The sequence below is a fragment of the Heloderma suspectum genome, chromosome 2 (genome assembly GCF_057233095.1).
Source record: "Heloderma suspectum isolate Gila_16-S chromosome 2, 16-S_ref, whole genome shotgun sequence".
NCBI lineage: Eukaryota > Metazoa > Chordata > Lepidosauria > Squamata > Helodermatidae > Heloderma > Heloderma suspectum.
The window spans coordinates 183,845,767-183,871,806 of record NC_139459.1 but is presented as its reverse complement, the minus strand read 5'-3'; the positions used below and the strand labels follow the sequence as shown (position 1 = coordinate 183,871,806).

The 26,040-nt window shown below is 46.5% G+C and overlaps 2 protein-coding genes across 7 annotated transcripts; one reads left to right on the top strand and one right to left on the bottom strand.

Moving 5' to 3' along the window:
- The first annotated feature begins 1,241 nt into the window (after positions 1-1,241).
- On the top strand, positions 1,242-13,929 carry PFDN5 (prefoldin subunit 5). Its single transcript, XM_084836667.1, has 6 exons — positions 1,242-1,379; positions 5,533-5,635; positions 6,913-6,944; positions 10,176-10,250; positions 11,726-11,831; positions 11,932-13,929. Exons 1-6 carry the CDS (start codon positions 1,308-1,310, stop codon positions 12,009-12,011), a joined length of 468 nt encoding a protein of 155 aa, XP_084692793.1. The 5' UTR covers positions 1,242-1,307; the 3' UTR covers positions 12,012-13,929.
- On the bottom strand, positions 13,454-25,994 carry LOC146353523 (uncharacterized). 6 transcript variants are annotated; one of them, XM_084836651.1, is made up of 4 exons: positions 25,875-25,994; positions 25,216-25,398; positions 18,998-19,104; positions 13,492-15,207 (listed from the first exon to the last, which is right to left on the bottom strand). In XM_084836651.1, exons 3-4 carry the CDS (start codon positions 19,071-19,073, stop codon positions 14,381-14,383), a joined length of 903 nt encoding a protein of 300 aa, XP_084692777.1. In that variant the 5' UTR covers positions 19,074-19,104; positions 25,216-25,398; positions 25,875-25,994; the 3' UTR covers positions 13,492-14,380. The 6 variants fall into 6 exon arrangements, with proteins under 6 accessions (XP_084692776.1, XP_084692777.1, XP_084692774.1 ...); XM_084836652.1 differs by lacking the exon at positions 25,216-25,398 and adding an exon at positions 16,715-16,807 and having other exon boundaries at positions 13,498-15,207; XM_084836653.1 differs by lacking the exon at positions 25,216-25,398 and adding an exon at positions 16,715-16,807 and having other exon boundaries at positions 13,498-15,207; positions 19,002-19,104.
- Positions 25,995-26,040: the final 46 nt, after the last annotated feature.

Genomic DNA, 26,040 nt, shown 5'->3' with positions numbered 1-26,040 from the left:
CATTGCCTTCCCCAGTAATGACTACCTTTCCCCCAGCAAGCTGGGTACTCATTTTACCGACCTTGGAAGGGTGGAAGGCTGAGTCGACCTGAGCCGGCTACCTGGGACCCAGCTTCCTCTGGGATCGAATTCAGGTTGTGGGGAGAGTTTCCATTGCAATACTGCCGCCTACCACTCTGCGCCACACAAGGCTCAATAACGAGTATAACTGAAATACAAATACAGTATATCTCCCTGTAGAAGACCAGCTGGGTGACCTGGGTGGCTGCTCAGTCAGCTGTCCAGGTTCTAAGTGTTGATGGGCTTCAAGGCCCCTCCCTGTTCTCCCTTCTGGTGGTGCTTTTCCTTTAAACCTGACTTGGACTGGACAGCCCTTCAAAGAGGACTGTCATCTATAAGTCAGGACATCCAGCTACCCTAGGACACAATTGGATGTCATCCCAAGTATTGTGTATTACAATGAGAAAATCTTAATCCATGCAAATTAGGTTTTGTATTATAAAGAAGCTCGAAAGCTGAGCTTCTGCCAATAAATGCAACGCCTGAGCTACCTACCATACATCTCTATTAGGAAAAACAGAAGTGGATAAGCTAATGTACTAGACTTCTCTGTGACTGGCTGAGAGCAGTGGTGAGAGAGGACACTGACATAAGAACTGAAAGTAGGTAGACTTAAAATCTCCCTTTTGTAGCAGTGCTTCAGAATAAACACGCCCGCTACACAACACACCACAAGCAAGGCGCCTGTGCTTTTTAAATGCTTCCATGACAGTTTCAACAAATGTAGTGATATAAAGGCTTCACCTTGTGAATTTATACCTGTCATTTAGGTTTTAAAATATGGGAGTGTCTCACAAGCTCCCTTTTGTTGCAGTGTTTTGAAACCACTGTGTCCCCTACACCAAAAAACGAAACAAAATACAATGGTCAAAAGGGGGTGGGGGGAACCACTGCTAATTTGCCATTAAAGTTTGTGCAACAGGCGGAAATTCAATAAGTACAGCCCTTCCCTCCATCATGAAGAAACAGTGGTGTGGAATTTCTGCCTGTTTTGCAACCTTTCACGCAGTACAGGGTTGCACTGGAAGCCTCTAATTTAAATACAGACATCGCTTCCTTTCTGTGCACCTCTCTAGGAAGAGTCTAATCCGCAGCCGGAAGTGAGGGCGGTGTGGCATCCTCGTCTCTCTGTAGCAGGGGCGGGGGTCACAATAGGCGCATTGACCATAGACTCCGTGGCTAGAGAGGACGCCCGTGCTCGCCCAGTGCGGCGCGCGGAAAACCGGCTCTTCTCTCTCCCGGCCAAGATGGCGCAGCAGGTGAACATCACGGAGCTCTCCCTGCCGCAGCTGGAGGTGCTGAAGAACCAGCTAGACCAGGTGAGGAGGCGGGAGGGCACGGCCCGCGCCTCCCGCGAGGGCACGGCTGTTCCTACGAATAGGCCGCCCGGCTCCGACTGCCCGCAAGGGAGGGGGCGTCTGGCTACCCCCGCCTCGTGCCAGGGGCTGAAGGGAAGGTTTCGGGCTGACCATGGCTACTCGGAGTAAGCTCCCCCGGACTCAGTGGGGCTTTCCCCCGAGTAAGCGTGGGCAGGATTGCAGGCTGAGCCACCTTTTCGGGATCTCCAGTGGAAGGGGTAACATCTCAGCGAGAGGGGCCAGAATGGCAGGGTGGGGGAAGCCCCATTTGGTGATGCTGCGGGAAGACCAGGTCGCTTCAGGTGACAGCAATTCCTTGTCTGTCGCCTGCCCCCTAACTGGGCTTGGCTTGATGAGAGGCTTTGCTGTGTGGCCTTCAGATCCAGCCAGGCTCTTCCCCCGGTCCACACCAAGTGCTGTCCTGTGCTGCCTCTGGGCACCGCTAGTTTCTACCCCATCCCACCAAGCTTCTCCTTCTGATCTGCCAGGTGCCGCCCCTTACCTCCCAGGCTCTGTTATATGGTCCACCAATGTCTGAGCCTCAGAAGATCTGGCAGCCCTTGCCCTCCTCTCAAATCCATGTTGCTTTTGAATGGGAGGCAGAGAAGGTGACTAATATAGGGCCTCCCCCCAACTTTGGGGTTTTCCAGTGCCTATCTGCACTGTATACCAGTTATTTACCAGTTGCTGGGGAACATGAATAGGAGGATGCTCTTGCACTCAAGTCCTACTTGTGGGCTTCCCAGAGGCATCTGATTTAAATCTACATGTTCAGCAACTCCATGAAACTAGTGAAGGAGGTTATACAGGGATATGGAGTGAGATGTCACCACTATGCAGATGACACTCGGCTCTCTCTCTCTCCTTTTCATCAAATCCAGATGAGGCAGTGGATGTTCTGAATTAGTGCCTGGGTGCAGTAATGGACTGGATGAGGGCCAATAAACTGAGATTCAATCCAGATAAGATGGAGGTACTGTTAGTGGGTGGTTCTTCTGCCTGGATGAGTAATATTTAACCTGTCCTGGAGGGGGTTGCACTCCCCTTAAAGAATCAAGTTTGTATTTTGGGGGTACTCTTGGATTGAGCACTGCCACTTGCAGGCACAGGTGGTCTAGGTGGCACAGAGCACCTTTTATCAGCTTAGGCTGATATGCCAACTACAATTCTACCTACATAGAGATAGCCTAGCTACAGTTATCCACACCTTGGTAACCTCTTCTTTGGATTACTGCAATGCATCATGGGGCTGCATACATGGGGCTGCCTTTGAAAACAGTCTAGAAACTTCAGCAGGTCCAGAAAAGGGCAGTGAGATGGTTAATGAAGACTGGCCAATATGATCATATTACACCAGGGCCTTATGATCTGCACTGGCTGCCAGTCCATTTTTGGGCCAAGTTCAAAGTGCTGATATTAATTTACAAAGCCCTAAACAGCCTGGGGCCAGGTTATCCGAAGGATAGCCTCTTTCCATATATACCTGCCCGGACCCTAAGATCATCCTCAGAGGCCCTTCTGTGGGTGCCCCTGCTGAATGAAGTGAGGCAGGTGGCTACTAAGGAGAGGGTCTTTTCAGTGATGGCACTCCAGTTGTGGAATGACCTCAGAGAGGCTTGCCTGGCAGCTACCTTGTGGTCTTTTCAGCACCGGGTGAAGACCTTTTTATTTTCCCAGGCTTTTTAGCCCTTCATTCCTAAAAGTTGTATTAATGCGTTTTTAGAACTTTGCACTGCTGCTGGCTTTTATCTTGGTTACTATTTTGGTTTTATTCTGTTTTAAACTTATGGTTTTATATTATGTTTTACTAGTTTATTATATTTTATGGTTTTATGCTTTGTCTTCTAAATTGCCCAGAGAGCTTTGGCTAATAGGTGGTATAGAAATGTAATAAATAAAAAAAATAAATTTTGAAAATTTGATTGGCCGCTGTGTGAATAGAATGTTGGCCTTTGTTCTATTTCAGCATGGCTTCTCTTATGCTGTTTTTACCCCAGTCCTGTGAAGATTCAGCTCTTTCCCTTAGAAATACCTCGCTTAGTACAACTGTTCAGCACCATCATCCCCCCAAAGTACATGTAGGCTTTCTTTCTGAGTTTCTCACTTATTTTTTCTTGACTGGGTTGGTGATGTTGCAGGAAGATCAAGTAGCTTTAGGTAGCAAGAATTTCTCATCACCCCCTTTCTCTCAAATTGGGCTTCCTGCATGCTAACCCCACCCCATAAATAATACTTTTATATAGCACTTCCTAGAATGTTCAAAACGTCACATACATTGTCTCAGTAATCCTTGCAACAACCTGAAAAGTTATGGCTAGTGATGTTTTCTTCCTTTTATAGATTTCATAGAATCATAGAATAGTAGGGTTGGAAGGGGCCTACAAGGCCATCGAGTCCAACCCCCTGCTCAATGCAGGAATCCAAGTCAGAGCATCCCTGACAAATGGCTGTCCAGCTGTCCATTTGGAGGAGGTCAGGAGCTGGAGTGTCAGAGACTTGATTAAAGCCATTTAGGGTGCTGACTGGGGAATCCTGGGAGCTGTAGGACTCTTTGTCTAAACATGCATAGGATTGTGCTCTTAGGCTGCAGTCCCATAGCTTACCTGGGAGTAAACCCCTTGAACTCAGAACAAATTACTTTTGAATAGACATAGGATTGCACTGTTAGTGCCTTTAGGCTGAGATAAGATCTGAACTCAAGTGGTTAGGGTGCCACTTTAGGGAAACTGATGGTAATCCACAAACTCTTGTTTGTGTTTGTGCTTGCTCAGGCTGTACATACATGTACTTGCTAACATGTTCAGGCGTGGTGTCTGAACATGTTAGACTGTGTCCCTGAAGGCAGGGACTGTGTATTATCTCTTTATGGCACCTAGAAATTTTAGGTTCTTGAAAAATATTGGATATAATTGTTTCCTACCTAATAGCCCAGTGTGTAGGTCATAAGGGGAGCGGGGAGAAGAGGAGAAATCCATGCTAAGTCCTTTGGGTGATTGAGACCATCACTAGGCTGGTTGTTTGAGTTTCTAGGCTGTGCTGCAGTCCTGGTTTTTAGCATGTCAGTCCATACCCAAATGTTGAGGATCTTAGAAAGCTGAGTGTCTTAGAGCACAATCCTATGCATGTTTAGACAGAAAAAAGGCCTACAACTCCCAACGGTACTCAGCCCTTAACTCAGGGCTGTAGTCTCACAATTTCTGCCCAAGTCCCATGAAGCTGTCAGGCAAGGAACACATTCTGTTGGTATAAGAGAGCATGAAATTTGCCTTGTTATCTACTGGGTTAGAGTATGACCCATTTTGTTCATTGTAGGAACGGGCTGCTTCTGAGGAAGCGTATGAGGAAGGTACCAAAGAATTATGAAATGAGCCATCTCCTGTCATTCATTCCCCATGGTTTCTGATGTTAATTGAATTACAAGAAGTTTGGCCTTGCCTATAGAATGGTCTGGCACTCAGGTGTTCTGTATCCAGGATAAGCGGGAGTTTATATTCAGACAGACATAGAATAAACATGGAATCTTCAGTTTGGATATTACCTTCTACATGTGGTAAAAGGAACAGAAGAGGAAAGTGGTACACCAATGGACTGCTCCAAGTCTTGCCATGTGTGTCAGAACAGGCTAGCATGCCTGAAGAGGGTCAACAGCAGGAAATTGCACTCAGTTACCACGCTTTGTGGTCCACGTATCCATTATGGCTCCATCCACTTTCTTCCCATGCAGCCTCCGTCCTCCTCCAAGTGACTGTGATGTCACTGTGAGTGTCATACAAAGCTGGCAAGACTTTTTTTGATGAAAGCAAATGGTGTCTCAGTAAAGCAGGGGTAGGTGACCTGGTGCTCTCCAGATCTTTTGGACTACATGCCCATAATCCCTGACTATTGGCCATGCTGGCGAGGACCTATGGGAGCTGAACCTGGAGGGTACCAGGTTGCTTACCCCTGCAATAAGGCAATTGTCCCAGTCCTTTACTGTAGTCATGTGCGGCATAGTAGCCCCTGATGGCAAAGTGATCTGGTGCTACTTTAAGAATGCCTGATCCAATTATAATTTGTAAATGGAGGCTATGGGTCCTCCACTGCTAAGCTTTTGGTTTTGCATGCCTTTTTATAGGAAGTGGAATTCCTTTCTTCATCCATCGCACAACTTAAGGTGGTGCAGACAAAATATGTGGAAGCAAAGGACTGTCTAACTGTATTGAACAAAAACAATGAAGGTAAGTGACTTTATTTTTAAAATGTATATCTTGCTTTTTTGCCTCCCAAAAGGTAGCCACTCAAAGTGGGCTGCAACATTGAAAACATAGGCCAGTCAAACAAACACTAAAAAGTAGTAGTAATGTATAAATAATTGAGGTGGTGAGGATTTAGGTACCAACTAGAAAAAACAAAACATGATTACAAGTAGTAATGTGAAAAAAATCAAGATATTAGGATTTTAAAATCTGAAGGCAGTGCACTCTGTTGCTGCCCCAAAATGATCACTACCCAGAACTGGTCCCAATGAAAACATAGGATTGTATCCAGTGTTAGTCCTTTTTAGAGTAGACCCATTGAAATGAATGGGACAAGTTAGATCAACATTGGATACAAGGAGTGGAGCACCTGATTTTGCCCTGAGCCATGAATTCCATAATTACCCCTTGAATTCCTTCCTGGTCAACACCCTGCACTACTCTGTGCATCCTTGCAGCCCTCACCCAGCTCCTCTCAGTAGCCCTCCAACAATGACCTTTCTTTGGGTAAGATGCTCAGTGTGCCTGTGGAAAGTTAGTGCATGCTGTATGGCCTAATTGAATGCTGGGACCCATAGAAAGGTTGATTTGCAGTACAATCCTATACATGTCTACTAAGAAGTAAGTCCCTTTGAGTTAAATCGGGCTTACTTCCTGGTAAGTGGGTATAGGATTGCAGCCTTAAGCATCTTTAATTTTGGGGAAGAGGGTGAACCTTGAGTTTCTCCTCAGCAACTCTTGCCGTCTCAATGATTCTTTCTCAATCTTTGAGTAAAATTGATTTGTCTTTTCAGTGAGGATGTATATGCCACATTTCTCACACTTTTGTTTTTCTCACATTTTGGGAGGCTGAAATTTGAATTTCAGTGAGGTCATGATGACATCTGGGTTAAGGAACCTGCAACTGGAAGAAGATGGTTTGGAGGTCAAAACGTCATAATCTACCACTGACCTACCTGACAACTTTGGGCCAGGCGTTTTCCCTGCTCCTCTCCTTAGTTTTCCTACACGAAACAGGAAGGAGAGATACTTTACTGAGCTATCTTAGAGATTTGCATGAAAGATACTGTGGAGGAGTTCATCGGTAATCCCTGTGACTTAAACTATTTTCACTTAAAAAAAAAAGTTAATCAGTAAATTAAACAGAGCTGAACATATTAGCACTTTGAAAAACCTTCTTTGTGGAGGTTTCTGCTCAGGAGAGGGATAGTTCTGCAGATTCTCTGTAATGTAAAAGGCCTGTATTTTTGTCTCCTCAGGTAAAGAGCTACTGGTTCCACTCTCCAGCTCTGTATCCTTTCTGCAAGGATGTGGTGTTTTGGCAGCTCTACAACCTACTCCGGCTTAAAAGTTTTCTTCCATGAGCTGCCATTCCATTATCCTAAAATTACTGGGGTTCATCTGCAACTAAGTGTCAAATCTTTCAGGGAGTAGTCTCTTTGGGGAGCCTTCCACCCCCTCTCCTATGGTCACATCTTGCACATGTTCTAAGCATGGTTATCAGAAGAGTAGGAACACCTCATTTCTCTCTGGAGTTCTTTTTAGGCTTCTGAGTAGAAAAGCCTGGGCCTCTGTGAGTCTTTCATTACCCAAGCACAGGGTAAATATGGTGGTAGGTAGCTGAATTTTGTCAAGACCATGGAACTTTTCTCCCCCATGGCTCTTTGGACAAATTCTTGCTTTTGGCAAAAGCAGTACATAGGAAGCTGTCTTATACTGAGTGAGACCCTTGGTCCATCTAGCCTAGTATTATCTACACTGTCTGCCAGTGGCTCTCCAGGGTTTCAGGCAGGATTTTTTTTCCAACCCTACCTGGAGATGCTGGGGATCGAACCTGGGACCTTCTGCTTGCAAATCAGGTGCTTGACCATTGAGCCATGGCCCTTCCAGTACACACTGGTTTCAAGCTAATTTTGAGATGCAGTTGGAGAAGGACAAAACTTGCCCCTCTCCCCAAGACACTGGGGTCACCAGGGATGCCTCTCCCCAGCTGTACCTCCAGTTGTTCTTTGTATGACCACTCCCTACCTCTCATAATGAGTGTTTTACATACATCATAATGGAGCACATAACCCTGTGTCCAGGGATGCCTCATCTCCTCAAAGTGACATCACTGTATAGTGTGGGGTTGTGGCCTCCTCAGGCTAAAACATCTTTTGCATCTTCAGGCTAAAACAACAACCCCGGGCTGCTACTGTCTGACCTAGCTAAAGTATACCGTGTCACTTCTAGGGAAACATGAGGTAAATTGTGTTTGCATGGGTTATCTTCATTCCTGAATCCTTTCTCCTCTCTGATGGGCACAGGTCCATCAGGCAAAAGTTTCTTATTCCTGCCTCTGTAAGAAGTATTCCAATTGCAGCTCTCAGAATCTACAACAGAAACTAGTTTCCTATAGGATTAGGCCCAGAAATATGTAGTTTGAGAGACGTCTTGGGAAAGAGTGACTGATACCAGTTCCCTAACTGAATTTGGCAGGGAGCAGAAGGGATCTAATCAAAGTTACTGAGAAGTCAAAATGACAATCCAGCAATGAGAACTTGGCCATCTGCCCTGTTGCTTAGCAGCAGTGGAGAATGGAGGCATGGGATCCTAAACATTAATAATGGAAGGTGATACCTTAACTCCTTGTTCCTGAGCATGGAGTGCCCCTGCCATTAGGATTCCTCGACTAGTGTTGGGGGAAAGCCCTTGAAGTTTGTAGGAGCTCTGCTTAAGTATTTGTGCGTGTGTTTGTATGTATGTCAAGGAGTCGCAGCATTATAAAGACCATGGGAGCGATCTTGTCCTTGCATTGCTTCAACCTTGGACTAACAAAAAGCTCTAACAAGGTGGTGGAATGGAGCTTTTTAAGATGAGCAGGACAAAGTGAAGAGCTCTGGAATGCCCCTGCAGCTCTAACTGCACTGCACCATATAAGCCTCGGATGTGGTCAAGCTTCCATTGAGGAAATGGAAAATTGTTGAAAAATGTCTATTGCCTAATTAAGGGCGCAATCCTATGCATGTTTAGACAGAGAAAAGGCCTACAACTCCCAGCACTCCCCAGCCAGCAAAGCAAAGCTGGCTGGGGAATGTTGGGAGTTGTAGGCCTTTTCTCTGTCTAAATATGCATAGGATTGTACCCTAAGTGTCTAAAGTCCTACAATTCCCAGCATGCTCCAGAGAGTCATGCAGGTTGGGGCATGCTGGGAGTTGTAGGCCTTTTCTGTCTAAACATGCATAGGATTGTGCCCTTATTTAGTGTCCAATTAGTGTCTAAGGCTGCCAAGGGGATGTGTACGGGGCTTTTTGCAAAGGGAAAAATGCCCATTCCTATCTTTAGCTTATCATTCGTGTATGTTTGTGTTTTCTTCCTCTGTCTCCACATCCTTAAACCAAATGGTGTCCTCCGGAAAAATGTTGCGCATATGCGTAGACGTAACATGCATAACTTAACATTTATTGCAGTATTTGGGATATTTTTGGTGTTCTGTTTTTTGTTTTGTTTGGGGTTTTTACAAAAATTGGAATACTTTGACAAAGACAGGATATTAAATGAGTAGGTGGAAGCTGACCTGTGAATTAATAAGGAGCTACATAGACGATAGAAATGTAACCCCTGAAGTGCTTCTTATTTTCTGAGCCCGTGCAAAGTTTTCTCCATGACCATGAGAGCTAGAAACATTTGGTTTTCTCAATGCACAGTGCACATGAGGATGTTTTGGTTGTTCAAAGCCCTGGCTGAGTTTACCTGTGCATGTGGCCTCTAGGACGCAGTAATATAAATCAGCCCAACTTAAATCTGTTATAATACTTTATAGAGCTGCTCGGGCATTTTATTATTTTATTTATTAAGACATTTAGGGAGCAATCCTGTGGCCCCCAGACAGTGTCTAACGGGCCATAGAATAGTTCAGATTCCCGGCTCCAAGGGCAGAGACAGCGCTTTGATCTCAGAGGGGGAGATCAGAGATCCGCCCCCCTCCCCTTCCCCCTAACAGCTGGCATAAGCCTCTGAGGTTGGGAACTTGACCTTGGGGAGGAGGAAAAGGGGGCATTTTGGTGGGCAGAGAAGGGAGAAGACTGGAGAGGCCAGAATACGAGCTGTTTGGAGCCTCCGCCAGCCTCCCCTCCCCCTCCGAAACGCCTTCACTAGACTGGCAAAAAAGCCATCTAGTGAAAAATGTAGGGTGAGAGGACAGGGAGGCAGAGATCACCTCTGCCACTCCTCCCATCCTGAATAGGGTGATCCTAAACCTCTTGAGTTCAGGGGCTTCCAATCATCAAGGGCGCAACCCATTCTTTAGAAAACTATCCCAGAGCAGCTTACAAAATGGGTAAATGCATGATCATAATCAGTAGGAGTCATTCTTGAAAATGTGTCCACTTCATTAGAGTGCAGCTGTTATATGGTCCAGCAGTGAGCCTGGCTTCTGTACATATGTCACATGGGGCGTTTTGTCATTGGGCAGGAACATTATCCTTCTTTCCTCACTTGGTTTCTCCCTGGCTCTTGTGCATTTCCTTAACCTCTCATACAGATGTATGTTCCTGGGAAGCTTTCTGACGTCGGCCAAGTATTGGTAGATGTAGGGACAGGTTACTATGTAGAAAAGGTAAGACACCCATACTCCAGATTTGCATGAAACAGATACAGCGTAGCCGCATCCTAAGGAAGCGGCAACTCATAATTTAACTTCATGTGAAACATTGGGGCCTGCTAACAGTCTGATTCTCCACCACTTTCTGCTTTGAACAGAAAAGGGTTGAAGTTGGACTGTTCAACAGGCTGAGCCTGGAGGCAGGTGTTGTGGACCCTAGTGCTTGATGGTTTGTGGCTTTAGCTAGTCTCGCAGAGTTTGTCAGTATGGGAAACAATGAGTTTTTTCAGCGTTAAGATGTTTTAATAAGATAAACTGAGAGCAACCCTACCTCAAGTCTGGCAGTGTCTAATCTTATGCCACATATGCAAATCATGCTGTTGTACTTCATGTTGACTAACCCGGGGTAAACGGCACCTCCTCCATCTGTACTCAGAACTGCTTAGTGTGGAAAGTGTGGTTGCAGCCCTGAAGTGCTTCTGTGTGGTGGGGATTCGAAATGGGGGCTATAACTAGAGTGTGGTCCAGATTTCTGTGGGCCCTTTAGCAAGAGGCTATTAACGGGCCCTCCTAGTCCTATTTTGTGCCAGATGCATCGGGGGGGGGGGATCCCTGATTTCCTTGAGATTGTACAGTGTGCTTTGTCTTACCACTGTACAACCGTAGCTAGCCTCAAAATATCTCAGATTAAGGGGAAGGGCTTCTGGCAAAGATCATGATGTCCAAGCACCTTCTTTCATTTCACATATGCCTGTAGATTGTACCAAAGATTCATTCGGCTAGTGTGCATAGGAGCAGCAGGGATCAGTCCCTCAACAATCCCTGGGCCCTGGCAGATGCCCAACCCTGCCCACTGCTGATGCCAGTTGTGCCTATAGCATTTGCAAATGGGTTGCAGTGTGGATTGGGATGATAACATAGAGTCTTCATGCCTCACTGGGGGCTGTGCCATGCAGTCTTTCTACAGTATTCTGGCTGATCCATATTTTTGGGTACCAACCACTCCACTTGCATCAGATATAGCATGGCCTTGAGAGGTGATGATAATTACTTCTGAAATGTGCATTAAATGAAATACAAATAAAAGTTAGGGGTTCTTCAGGCAAAATGTCTGACCAATTTCAGAGGAAGCCTAAAGAGTATCAACAAGAATAGCTAAATTTCTTAGCAGGGGTTTCATGCACCCTTACAATAACGGTGGGTATGAAGTGTTCAAGGGAGGAAAGGTACCCTGAATAAGAGGCCTGCCAAAGTGGTTAAGGGTTTAAGTCAGCTTTTCCAAGCCTGGGTGCCTCCAGATGTTTTGGCATACTATAGCCAACATGGCCAGTGGTCAGAGATTATGGGAGTTGTAGGCCAACACATCTGGATGGACCTAGGTGGGGGGAGGCTGGTTTAAATGATATTGAGTGTGGCCCTTTTTTAGCAGTTCTGGTGCAGCATTATTTAGAAAGCCAACTTGGAGGTACATAGTGCCTTTGATCTTGCAGTCGGTGGATGATGCCAGAGACTTCTTCAAGAGGAAGATTGATTTCCTGACAAAGGAGATGGAGAAAATCCAGCCAGCGCTGCAAGAGAAGCATGCAATGAAGCAAGGTGAGGCCTGGCAGCAGGCAAAGACCTAGAACTGGTGATAGCCCATCTGGTCATAGCATACAGCTGGAGCGAGTTCTTGACTCTGTTTGTTCTTTTGCAGCTGTGATAGAGATGATGAGCCAGAAGATTCAGCAACTAACAGCAGCGGGGGCTTCACAGGCAGCAGCAGCAAAGGCCTAGCAAACACGGGTCATTCATAAGCCTTTATGGTTCACCATTTTGTGATGTAATATTGCACCCCGGAGTGCAGCACTCCAGCCAACCGTGCAGCTGAGAGCGGTGAGGGGGTGGCTCATTGTTTGACTACATGTGGGATTTGGGAATGGCAGAACCTTTTCTGAGAATGACAACATCTGGAGGAGGATCCCGTCTGTCCAAGTTGAGAGGCTTTCAGTAGCCCTGTGACTGGGATGGTTGTATTGCTGGTTACCACATGGAATTGTCTGTAATCTTAAACCCCCATGAAAACTTCCTTTGTAAATGGAATTGTACAAAATAAACAGGTAGGATTACAGAGCAAGAAATGTGTGTGGACTGACTGGATGATCTTCAGAAATGAGAATGGGGAATGCAAGGAACTGGGATATGGAGGTGGACAGCTGTTAAACTTTTTTGGCTCTAGTGTAAATAACATTCAGGTTACATGTATGTATCTATGAAATGAATGTGAGGGAGAATAGATCCAGGTTCCAGGACTGAGTATTTTTCTTGCTGTATAATCGTTTACAGTGTAATCCTTAGCACAGCCTTCTCCAATCTGGTGCCCTCCAGATGTATTGGACTGCAACTACCATCATCCTCAGCCAGCTGACAGCTGCAGTTCAACACATCTGGAGGGTTCCTGGTTGGGGAAGGCTGCCTTAGCAGTTATTCAAAAACAAATCCCATAGGACTTGTTCAGCCTTTGGAAGCAAAAGCTTCCAAACTCTGCCTCGTAGCCACACCATAGGAGTGGGTGCACGTGAGCCCAAGACTTCTTGTGTTTTGTTCTTGCTAAACCATTAGTTTAGTGTTCTCAAAAAGTCTTCTAACGACCAAAGCTCTTTTAAATTCTTCAGTAAATCCTACTCTTATTAGTGTTTGAGGGTATAAGCAGGCAAGTAGATAGCAAGGATGTTTAAATTTACATTAAAAGGTATGTTTCTTCCCTTCCCCCAGACAGCGAGTCATTCACCTGCTACAGCCTTCCTCACCTGGTGCCCTCAAGTTGTTTGGACCTCAGTTCCTATCAGCCCCACCCATCATGGCCAATGGCTAGGCACTGAGTTGTAGTCCAAAACATCTGGAGGGCACCACGCTGGGGAAGGCTGTGTGCAAGCCAGATCAGTTTCTTGCTGCTGGTGCTTCTGAGCATGCCTGCCTCCTCTTTTCTACTTCACTAATGAAGGAAGAGGCTGCTCTTCGCTGCCTCCTGTTGTAGACAGCAGCAGGAGCTTAGGCACCGGCCAGGTTGTCAGACAGCTGAAAGGCCTAGATGCCAGAGGGCGGTACTCAGTCCCCCCAGCCAATCAGGGGCCTGAAGGATTCCATGAAGAAATGGGTGGGAAGAGAGGATGCCCCCATCCAACCAGTATATGTATGCGGGGAAGGAAGGAAAGAAGAGATCAGAATGGCTACTGGTTCTCCCTCGGCAGAGCATATATTTGATTTGACCAGCAGTGTGGTGGAAAGAGAAAGCTTCCTTTTATTGCAATTTGCAACAGATGCCAGCCTTTGCATATGTGCTAGTGTGAGGTAACTTAAAAAATTGAGTCTATGTATGTGAATTGTCCATGTGGCTTGTGCCGCAGCTGGTGACACTAACAGCCACAGCAGTCTTCCGCCAGCCTTTTCAGCAATGCAGATCCCTCATCTGGTCACAGTTTGGTGCATCTTCTGTTTGTGATGCACTACCCACTTTCCCCTTAGCTCTTGAACTGCCCCTTTCAGTCACAACTGTGTAGAGCAGGAAATGGTTAACCAGAGAGCGAGTGAGATTGGCACTCTGACAAAAGGCGATACAGAAAATTTTATTTCGTAAGGTTGATTTCAACCTCCCTTCCCCCCAGACTGCCCTCGCATCATTTTTTGCTAATTGTCCATGCCCCTTCCTTGAGGCAACTCAGTTCTGCTGAGAGGTACTCTATCCTCTGGAATTCTTTCTTCCAACCAAGTCCCAAGAAGCCCGATTTTGACTGGATCTCTTCCCCCTCGTAGATCGCTATATTGGCTTCTAACTAAAGAATTGCCCCCACGTTATGTACAGCAGCAGGGTCTCCAGGTTCTCAGAAGGTAGGTGAGTTTGCTCCACTTGGATCCTGCCCCACATGCAGATCAAGATCTGGGTGCTCTCTCAACAAGCGACTGAAGTCCAAGCTCTGAGCCCAATCTCCTCCCTATCACCCTTGTTGCTGCTCAGCGGTTTTGCACATTGGGTCCTTCAAACCCTTGACCTGGCCAATGAAGACCCAGGCTGCAGTCAAAGACTCACCTTGGACTCCAACCTGTAGACTCCAGGCTGCCCACCTGGGCGTACAATTCGAATACCTGCCCCTTAGGGGACAAAAGCCTCAACGCACAAAGATTGGCTTGTGCACTCGCTTGTGGCGGATGAGCGTGGTACTCTTCGTGAAACACTCTCCACACTCCACACAGATGAAGGGCTCCGACGGGGTGACCCCATGGTGCGTGACACGGTGACGCTCCACCTCCGAAGGTGCACGGAAGCGCTGCCCGCATTCTGGGCAAGGGTGCCCAATGGGGGAGTCTGTGTCATGGCGCAAGCGCTGGTGTTTGACCAGGCCGGCGGTGTGTGCAAAGCCCCGCCCGCACTCGGGGCAGCGGAAGGGCCGGGCACCCGTGTGCGTCCGCCGGTGCTTGGCCAGGTTCTTGCTTTGGGTGAAGCTGCGGCCACAGTCCCCACACGTGTAAGGGCGCTCACCGGTGTGGATGCGCTGATGCTGGATCAGGTTGGAGCTCCAGCTGAAGCTCTTGCCGCAGTCGCGGCAGACATAGGGCTTCTCGCCCGTGTGTGTGCGCCGGTGCTGCACCAGGTGCGAGTTCTGCGAGAAGCTCTTGCCGCAGTCGGAGCAGGTGCTGGGACGCTCCCCTGTGTGTGTGCGCTGATGCCGCAGCAGCTTCGACCAGTGGCTGAAGCTCTTGCCGCACTCATTGCAGATGAAGGGGCGCTGCTTGCTGGGGCGCGAGACAACTGCAGGGGCTCCTGTGACCTCGCCCTCGCCGTAACTGCCAGGGGTGAGCGGGCCCCCCTGCCGTTCCACAGCTGACCCTTCCTGCTGGGAACTTGCCTTCCAGTTAGGCTGTCCGTGTTTTATGGTGGGCTGGATGGTCTCATGCTCCAGATAATCATCCTCATCCTCACTTATGGCACTTTTATCTGTGGTGGGGGAAGAAAGTCACACACTTCCATTACTGGAGCATCGCCCCAATAGCTGCCGGCTGCCTAGGTTTTAAAAAAGTGCCTCTGGAGCTTTCAAAAATAGGAATCCTGCAACTTCTTATAAGCAGAGCTGTATGTCAGAGGTGGACAACTTGTGGACCTTCACATGTTGCCAGACTACAACTCCCATTACCCCCAACACTGGCCACGCTGGCTGGAGCAAGAGTCCAACAACATCTGGAGGAGTGCAAGTTCCTCATCCCTGCTTTATATACTTGAGCTAAAAAACCTCACCTGCACCCAGGCAATCCAAAAGTTATGCAAGAGCTAATTGTGCAACCTGGTTAATTATGCTAGTTCACCATTTTGCATCGTTTATTCTTCCATGCCTATTATTTTAAGCAACTGGCCGAGGAAAGCAAGTTTGGTTTCGACTAGCCTGTTTGGCATCCCATTTGTAATACAGTAAATTCTCTCCAGCAAGGGAGATTCTAGAATGAAAGTCAGCGTCTCTGTGCAGGACCCAATTCTGCATTTCAGGTTTATTTATTTATTTGTACCCTACCTTTCTACCAAGAAAGATGACACTCAAGGGTGCTTTACAATCATAAATAAAATTTGATTAAAACAATGATAAAACAAATTGTACCTCTTACATTTTTATCCTGCCTTTTTTTCCTCTTGCAAGGAACCCAACATGGCTTTAGGCAGCCCTCCTCCAGTTCAGCCACCGTCTTCACCCCCAGCCCCGACTACCCCATCGGAGAGAGACAATATACACACCCTTGAGCACTGAAGAATGACATTTGGCATGTACTTTAACAGCAGTCTCCATCTGAAGCCGAACGCCTGCTCAACCTTTGCACCCGTTTTCAAGGAAAGATGCAATATATACAGAATCATGCAGTAGCCGAAGCGAAGCCTCTCAAACGCTGCTTTGCTACTTTATTTTCATTTGCTAAACCATGGCAAGGGGCAAGGAAACACGGAGAGCTTGGAAGCTCTACCCCCAACCACTACAAATCTTACTCTCATGCTCCTCTGGCTGCTGAGAGTTTAGCAAGCTTTGCGCACAGCGTACCTACACAGTAACCAGAGTTCCTTCTCCTTTGCCCACAATTACCAATAAAGGGCAAGGAAGCTAAATTCTCCACCCAATGCCACATACTGTGCCTTCTCTGCACTCCAGTGGAACCTTGGCCTGTGCACAACCCTGCTTATAAATGTGGAACGAAGGATTTGTGGAGAGCCGCACATTCTCAGGCTAACATCTCAGTTGCCAACTGCAGTTGCAGGCTACAGGCTAGCTGAACATTTGCCCCCGTTTTCTAGGGAATTACCTTTTGCTACCTTGATTAGCAATAGGGGCTCAACAATAAGCCGTTATCTCCATTAGATGGCTTGTTCCAGGGCTAGGCAGCACGGTGCCCCCAGCCACTTTCTTTGGTGCCCACCAAGACACCCTAGTCCTCCCAATTTTTATTTATTAATTTTTTATATATACCTTTATATTTTCTGACTAGCAGCTGGGATTGCTTCAAAGTGAAGTGGGGGCCTCTTGCTGCTGCCATCTTAGTTTTCCGTCAGGATCACACAACTAGTATAATTAGAGATGTAAAATGTCCTGAAATTTTGAGGCCATGGGGGAAAAACCTTTTTTTCTGGGGAAAAATTGAAACTTTGGGGAAAATGGAAAAATAAACACCTTTTTTAGCGCTCTTTACAGATCTAAAGTCACTTTGTTTCTTTAAGACAGCCTTCCCCAACCTGGTGCCCTCCAGATACTTTGGACTTCAGCTCCCATCAGCCTCAGGGAGCATGGCCAAAGGTCAGGAATGCTGGGCACTAGTCCAAAACATCTGGAGGGCACCAGGTTGTGGAGGGCTGCCTTAGGAACGTAAAGCAGTCTTTCTGTTCCTAATTTTTTTTATGTATAACTTGGTTTGCTCATAAAATTATCATTATATTCTAAAACTTTTAAAAGTAAACTCAGTAAATTTGTAATTCTTGTCTGAATAGATTAGAACAACATTAAATGACTTCTACAGCATCAGAAACAAAGGACTATAGAACAAGACTCAAACTGTCAAGAATGCACAATGGTAACTCTACCCACATGCTGGGAAACTGTACATAAATGTCTATCAGTAGAATATACTTTACATCAATAATTTTAATAAGAAATGAAATAAATAACTATGCTGGGAATCTTACAGAGAGGATTAAAAAAAACATTTTTCCCCATGGCTTCATTATTTCCAGACTTTTTATATCTGTAGTCTTTCTATAAAAGTGTTGTTATAACGTAGTTTTTAGAAATCATTTTTGGGGGAGTAAAGGCTGGGTAACAATATATAAATACTTTGTCTTAAATTCTAAAAGAAAATATTTCATAATCCAAAGCAGTTCAATTTTTCAGAAAAAAACTAAAATGGTCCTGGGGGGGGGGGGGGAGGTTTTCCCAGTTTTTTTTCCAGGCCTTAACATCTGTAACTATAATTAAACCACTGAACTCTTAATATGCATACAAAAGTCTTATTACATATGTATACATTATTACAAAGTATTCACATATGTATTATACACGGAATGCCATCCAAATATACAATGCCTAAAGGCTAATGAACAATAAACCCCACCAAAACAGCCAACCACTAAAATGCACACGTGACATTGCAATGAAAGGCACAAAGTTCTAAATTCCTGAATAGGTAAGGGCATGTTTAGAAAGAAAAAAGTGGCTGGCCGGGGAATGCTGGGAGTTATAGGGCATTTTTCTGTCTAAGCATGCATAGGATTGCATCTTAAATATCCTTCTGAAGAAATAACACATTGACAAAGAAAGCAAAGCTATGGGCAACCAGTAATATTCCATTTCTTTGAACTTCATCAGGTCCTGCCACTGAATAGCCAAGGTTCTTGATCAATATGCTCACTTCTTTCAGTTCTTTCCCAAAAAGAACCATCAGCTGCCTAAAAGCCAAGCATCCTCTTAAAATGCTTTCTCAAAAATTTCTTTATTCTCTCCAACTAAAGTTTGCAGGCTGCTGTTCAACATTAGCAAGTGAGTGATAAAATGTATATAAGACTTTTGTATGCGTATTAGGGTTCAGTGGTTTAATTACAGTAGTGGTGTACTCTTTAGCATTGGTTGTTTGGTTGGCTGTATTTGCAACTGTTGTCCTTGTTTTATTTTGTATAAATTGGCTAGAGCAGAGGTGGGCAACTCTGGGAGGTCCAGGGGCCATTTTCACCCCATGCCCCTGCAGGCTGCACCCCCCACATGGGTGCCAAAAAAAGGAGGGAATAAAAAATATAAACAAAATATTATTCGTAGCTACTACAGAGTCCCCAAAAGGTAAAAATTAGTTTACAAACAAGCTAATTTTGACCCTTTTGGCACTCTGCAGCAGCTCTGGAAGCCATTTTGTCTGCAAATTGTTTTTCTTTACATTTTTTGGGGTGCCCTGAATTTCAGGGGGTGGGAGGGGCCACACTGGGGCAGGGGTGGGGGCTGTGGGTCACATCTTGCCCAACCCTGGGCTAGAGTGTCAGACTAAGACTGGACAGTCCTGGGTTCAAATCTCTGCCCAGTCGTGAAGCTTGCTGGATGGTTTTGGGCCGGTTGTTCTAATCTCTTAGTCTAACCTATCTCACAGGATTGGTATAAGGATAAAACAGGGAGGAAGACAATCCTTTTATTCACCCCTGATCTCCCTGGAGGAAAGGCGGGATAAAGTAATAAAAAGTTCACCCAAGGCAACGTAGCTGGCCCCAAGCCTCTCACCTACGTAAACTCTCCTTGAAATCCCACCATCATCTGGGTTTTGGACCTCCAAACTGCCTGGGTCTTCACGCTCCATCTCAAAGGGAGTTTTTCAAGCCAGAATGTTGCTGTTATGGGGAAAAGTAGAAAGCCGATGTCAGATACATTGTCAAGTATTTGTGGGGTTGGTAACAGGATGCACAAAAAAACAATGCTGGGCTAAAGAAGAAGAGTAACACAACCAACGACAGTCTGGGGTTACACAGACTCTCCTTTGCCTCTCCCTTCTGGTGGGATTCATGGCAGCACAGAGACCTACCTCACTCCACTAATCCATGGTCTCCCGTTGTGTGGGGTTAACCTCTACACAGCAAAGGGCCAGGGCTTAAGACCACTTGGAAGCCACATCCTCTGCTCTAAAAGCCCTGCCCTGCAAGCTCCAGTGGGTGGAGGCAGCTCAGCACTCACCACAGTCATTTTGCACATGTTACAGAACACTCTTTTGTACCGCCTCATATGTTCCCAGGGTTGAGCCCCAACCATGAAAACACGTTCCAGGGATATGCCGAAAACAAATTCTGCCATGGTCTACAGAGCAGCCTTCCCCAACCTGATGCCCTCCAGATGTGTTGGACTACAACTCCCATCATGTCCAGCCAGCGTGGGATGGCAGTTGTGACTCAACAGATCTGGAGGGCACCAGGTTGGGGAAAGCTGGTACACAGCATGATCGCTACCCGTATTTTAAACCTTATCCCCTTGCTGGGGACATGAGAATTCCTCCTATGATTCCATGAGGAGGAATCGGCTACCTTGTTCTAAATTATAAGAATGGTGTAGACCAGCCTTGCCCAACCTGGTGTGGTCCAGATGTGTTGGGACTACAGCTCCCAGCATTCCCGACCCTTGGCTAGGGCTGATGGGCATTGAAGTCCAAAACATTTGGAGGGCACTGGAATGGGGACGGCTGGTGTGGACTGTCTTTATACACCGGCTGAGAAGCGAAAAGAGCTGCCTAGTCTTGTGGCGGGGGGTGGGGTTGCACAAGTGCCGTGGAATTCTTCGTTTCCCCTCCTTTAAGCAGCTGACCCCTGTGCCATATCACAAGCTGCTTCCCTAGAGCAGCATCCGACTAGAGAAGGCTGCCCTAGAGGAACTTTAGTTGGGAGTGTGCAAGCGCATGCTACCCTACCTTGAAAACATATTTCATGGATATGCCCAGGCCAAATAATGGCCTAGCCATAATCTGATGTAGCTTTTAGTTGGCAGTCACTGGTGCCCTATGGGGCAGGAGCACAACCAAGGCACCAGAATAAAAACCATAAGAGCCTACATGGTGTATCCAACACAAGGGTAACTCGGTAGAATCAGAAAGGCACAAACCTGCAAGAGACCACGCTGCGCTGCCATGTACAACCTGGGCCTGCTTGCCGGAGCAGTAAGGCATGAATTATTAAGCCAAACCCCCTACCAGAAGCTGGCAAAGCTGCTCATCTCCTGTGATGGAGCCACTAACATCTATAGGATGAAGTAAGGTCGCCAATTCTTCAATCAGCCACTGTCCCCGTGGCTTTAAAGGCAGCTCAAGGTACAGACATTAGAAGGTAGTATTTCAGCAACTGGTTTCTGCACATCAAGTTGCTTAAGGCACAACCGCAAGCCAGTGCTCTCGTGATCAGTTGGCAACCCACAATTCCCCCCTTGAACCAGCCCACATATTTAGTCATCTCAAGCCCTGCACCAACTACCGCCCCAGAGTTGTAGTGGCTGCTAGCAATAGGGCCTTTTCATCAATGGCACCCAGGTATGGAATACTTTCACCAGGAAGGCCCATCTGGACTCCATCCTTCTGGAGACAGGTGAATAAGACCATGTGGTTTAGGGCTGCACCTGAGTGAGAGACAGGTGAAGCAGTCTGTGTCAGGGCTTGGCGTGTGTGTGGAGAAACTCTGTATGCTCTTCTTCAGCTGGTTTATTTGTAGTCTCTTATTATGCAATATCTATGCACTGACACTTTATGGACAATAAGTTCCAGTACATCCCTACAGACTTTCCTGAACCTCTCAGCAGCTTTGGATACCGTCGACCGTGGTATCCTGCTCAACCAACTCTGTGGGTTGGAGGCATGGTAAAAACAGTGATACCACTTCTACCTGCAGGTAGATCGTTTCCAGACAGTGGCATCGGGGTCGACATCTGCTCAACCCCATGACAATTCTGCTATGGCATCCTGCCGGGTTCTATTTTATCTCCCTTGCTTTATAATATCTACATGAAGCTCTGGGAAGAGGTCATCAGGGGATCGGGGGTGAGGTATCAACAGCATGCCGATGACACTCAGCTCCATTTTGCCTTGTCGTCCAGGTGCTGGATTGGGGCTTGGAAGCAGGAGTGGGTTTGAGAAGGGCCAATAAACTTAGACGGAATCCCTACAAGACAGAGATCCTGTGTGTAGGTGGTTCTTAGGTCCAGGAACTGGAGAGATGCCCTATTCCAGACGGGGTTGCACTTCCTCTGAAAGAGCAGGTCCGAGACACTCTCTGATCCACTCCAGGTAGCCTCAGCGGCATGGAGTGCCTTTAGAAAGCTTTGGCTGGTGCAGCAGCTATGGCCATCCCTGGAAACGATAGCTTAGCCACAGTAATTTATGCTCTGGTAACCTCGCGTCTAGGTTATTGTAATGCACTTTATGTGTGGCTGCTCTTGAAGACTATCCAGAAATTACACTTGGTCCAAAATGCGGTGGCCAGGATGTTGATAATTCTTCACCATGACTTCCCATTGCAGGGCTCTTTGGTCTGGATCCAGCAGAGCCCACTCTTCCTCAGTGAATGACACAACCACCTCCTCAAAGGTCAAAAGACTCTGATCTGGCGACTGCATGGCAACTGTTTCCATCCCGTTCAACACTGGAGAAGGCCAGGAATGAATTGCCGGTCCTGTTCTGTTGCCAGACAAAGGAGCAGCTCCGCTGCTGTTCTACACGGTTCCCCTGAGCAGTGGCCTCTGTGTGATATCCAGCAAAGCCTTCCCTCCTCAGGGAAATTGTTGGCCACTTAGGCCAACATCCCCTGCACCTGCTCCTCTTCCTGCTTTTTGATTGCTTCCTGGGACTTGGTCTCGGTTCCTCGCTCTGTGACCCAGCCCTCCATCTCCAGGGGCAGGATAGTTAGGAACTGCTTGAGGATCACCAGGTCTGGCCTCTGAGCTTTCAGTTGCTTTTCTGGCTTCAACCACTAACAACAAAGATGATGGAGTCAGCTACAAAACTCTCAGGGACGTCAGCTACAGAACCCAACCTTGTGGTGTCAAAACGCCATGAAGTGCTGCTGTACATCTAAGCTGGTAGGAGTGGTGGGTATATCTTGCGGAGGTCACAAGTCCTTCTCTGTGCATCTGTTACACCCATCATGTGGAAATATGTTTTGCAAGAAGCACGCTATCTCAAGCTTCTCCCAGATCAGGGATGTAGACTTTTTAATTTGGGGGGATGGGCATGGCCTGAGCCAAAGAGGTAACCTAGGGCAAAACAGGACCCTCCTCCTGCACCCCCCAAATGCTGTCCGCAGATAATACAGCATATTTAAATACATGGAATAGCAGCATAATAAATGTATGATATAGTTTAATATGTAGTATTTTAATGATGGTAAATATACACCACGAATGCCAATTCACTAGATAGGTAAACCTATTTTACTGGAATGCAAAAAGAGTATCCTGCTATCTCAGGAAATTACACAACATACTATTTGTAAACTTTATTTACAATGACTAAAATTTAGAGCAGATATGATCAAACATTTGCATTATTCAAAGAACAATCCTTTATTACAACAATGAATGAATCATCTATACTTCAACAGGTAACCTACTTCAATGACTTCTTCCTTGCTTTCATTTTGGCAAGCTTGCTTTCTGCTGAGACCATAGCCTGGTTTGCATATAAATGGCAACCCAGGACTTTTTAAAACCCTGGGCTGATGTGAATGAGACAGTGGGCTAGTTCACACTACTGGATTGCTCCTGCTCACAGCAGGAGTGGCCAAAGAACTCAGGGACCTTCCATTTCTGGGCTGTTTAGTATGAGATCATAACTTGGAACTCTGGCTTCTCTCTCCCAACAAGCCAGAGTTGGAACCCAAAGTAAATCTGGTAAATTTAAAAATCCCTGGGCTGTCACTATGTGAAAACTGGGCCCATAATAAGTTGGTTAAGGGCGCAATGCTATGCATGTTTAGACAGAGAAAAGGCCTACAACTCCCAGCATGCCCCAGCCTGGCTGGGGCATGCTGGGAGTTGTAGGCCTTCTCTCTGTCTAAACATGCATAGCATTGCACCCTAAGCCTTTCTTTCCCTTTGAAGGATCTTAGGCAATCCTTTACCTCTTTCAGTTTACTAAAGGTACACTCATCTGATGCATCGGATATGGGGATGCAGCTGAGCATGCTTATTTTATTTATTTTTTGTGTATTGCATTTATATCCTGCTTTTTTTCTCTCCAAAGAGCTCAAAGCAGTGTTGGGGCCTAGTCCTCTTCCCTCCCACTCAGGACTGTTGCTTATCCCTACTTACAGTCCACAGCCAAGGAATCACTGCACCACTCCAGCTAACCTGCGGGTAATTCTGGGAAGAGTCTTCCTATATTTTTCTGTCCTGCCCTGAAGGTCAAAGGGGAATGATTGGATCGTATATGTGAGAACAGCAGCACAGACTGGACTTCTTCCAAAAATACAACTATTTATTATTATAACTCACTGTGAAAATCCAGGGCAAAAAAAACTGGACTGGAGGAAAAACCAACAACAACAAGCGCAACATAACTAAAAATTGTCCCTGGTTTCATCTAGGCTCAGGATTGTTCCGGCCTCTGAAGAGAACGTACAGACCCAGCCATTCTTCCAGGCTTGTGCTGCAAAAGTGGGATTGATTCTTCTCCTTCACTCACATAGCCTGGGAGTGGAGAGAGAGTACAACAGGTGCAACCTTCTTTCTTTCTTTATTTATTGCATTTATATCCCACCTTTTTTCCTCTTGTAAGGAACCCAAGGCGGCTTACATTATCCTCCTCTCCATTTTATCCTCACAACAACAACCCTGTGAGGTAGGTTGGACTGAGAGTCTGTGACTGGCCCAAAGTCACCCAGTGAGCTTCCATGGCTGAGTGGGGACTAGAACCCAGATCTCCCAGCTCCCAGTCCAGCACTCTAGCCACTACACCACACTGGCTCTTTGCCTACTAACCTTAATAATATAAACCAATATGTCAGGAAGGTGTCGGAGAAGCGTGTGCCTCCTTTGTCCCTTCTCCCACACATAACCCAGCCAAGACTGGGAAAAGATGGATGTGGGCTTTTTAAAAATGTTCAGACAAATTAATAGTCCATGCAGAAGTAGACATAAAAATAATCGATAGGGGAAACCTCCAACTTGTTTTGAGCAGGAACTATGGCCGACAATCTTACTGCCAAGAAGCTGCATAGTCAAACTCTTGATGTTCAACATTCCTTTAAAACAAGGCTGCCACATGTGAACCTGGCACAATATGAACAGTCCAGCCATCCAGACAGTGTGTGTGTGTGTGGGGGGGGGTGAGTACAACATCAAGAGACTAGCTGCAACCAAGTATACACATGGGGATCTAGTACTATTGAAGACAAAAGGGCATTAGAAAAACAGACCCCTAATGCCTAGGGAGCATTATAACCCCTTATTCTGGAAAAATATAGCAATCTGCAATTATAAATGCAAGAAAAGATAGCCATATTAGCTCACTGCACCAAATACAAGGGGCTGGATCCAGATTTAGGCCCATACAACTGGGCTGGTGGATGCAGGCTTCCCTGCCCAGCCCCTCCTCATGTCAGCACCTCTGGCCCCCTGAAAAAAACTACACAGGGCCCTGCTGAATGGGATGATATGTGTGGAGGGGGATCCCCCAAAATTGGCCAGCGGCACCTTCCATGAGCTGAGTCCTAATGTCCATAGGAGGTAGATCCTTGATCCAACTCAAGAAGTCTCAAAGATCAATATATATTCTTGTTATCCTTATCCTGCAATAAAGCTACAGTCCTATTATACACTGGGACAAAGTCCCATTGAACTCAATGGAGGTTACTTCTGAGTAATCACTTATAGGATTATACTGTCACTCTACTAATGTTTAAAGTGCCACAAGACTAATTGTTAAGCTATAAATCTTATTTTTGAAAGAAGGGGTGGAAACAGACTCAGCCCACCTTTTTTGTTTGTTCATTTCTACTGCTCAGTTCCACATCCGCTCTGGAGGATATGGAATCACCCGCCGCCACCTTCTCATTCAGCCCTGGAAACCTCGATCTGGATACCCTGAAGGCAGGCTGGCTGCACCCCAGAGCCGCAACTTTTCAATGACAGCTTTCTCCGTTGCGCGGGGTGGCCATCTTGGGATCGAGCAATGTCATTTGGGGCAGCCAGCAAGCAAGCAGGTGGTGTGGAGGAAATGAACAGAATGCCCGTCGAAATCCTGCCATTTTAAAAACAATTCTACATCCCAGGAGAGAAACTATTGCGAGTTTGCACCGAGGTGAGAGAGAGAGAGAGAGAGAGAGGGAGGGAGAGGAAGGCAGGAAGGAAGGATAAGGAAAGTAGAGCCAAGGATGGCAGCAGAAAGATCTGACCAAGCCTCAACCATGCAGTTTTTTGCAAAGTATTTTGCATTTCGCCCGATTGGCCAAAGCAACGTTACCCACTTGCAATGGGGGGGGGGGGGGAGAGCCAGAGATTATTTCGGAAGATGTTCCTCTCCTCGCTGCAATCCTGTTTCCAGCTCTCCAAATTACTTCCTACAAGCAATGATCCCCCCCCGCTCCTCCTCCTCTTGATCCCACCCCCGCAGATCCCTTGATTAAAAACTCACTTGCCCCTGGGATGAAGGAAGCAAGGTAACCACCCTGACGTTCCCAGGCAGAGAAGGAAGCTTCAGCCACGGCAGCGATTACACTGAAGCTCAACTCTCGGCTCAGCTCAGGGGGCCGCTGGGAACAGGAAGGTCCCAGTTTTAATTTAATCCCCTATTCCTCCTC

Excerpts from the sequence above, each read along its gene's own strand:
- PFDN5 (XM_084836667.1), top strand. The coding sequence starts at position 1,308 with ATGGCGCAGCAGGTGAACATCACGGAGCTCTCCCTGCCGCAGCTGGAG. Across the intron at positions 1,380-5,532 it reads TGAAGAACCAGCTAGACCAG|GAAGTGGAATTCCTTTCTTC; the intron begins GTGAGGAGGCGG and ends GCCTTTTTATAG. Across the intron at positions 6,945-10,175 it reads TGGTTCCACTCTCCAGCTCT|ATGTATGTTCCTGGGAAGCT; the intron begins GTATCCTTTCTG and ends CCTCTCATACAG.
- LOC146353523 (XM_084836650.1), bottom strand. The coding sequence starts at position 19,073 with ATGGAGCGTGAAGACCCAGGCAGTTTGGAGGTCCAAAACCCAGATGAT. Across the intron at positions 15,208-18,997 it reads TTCAAGGAGAGTTTACGTAG|ATAAAAGTGCCATAAGTGAG; the intron begins GTGAGAGGCTTG and ends CCCCCACCACAG.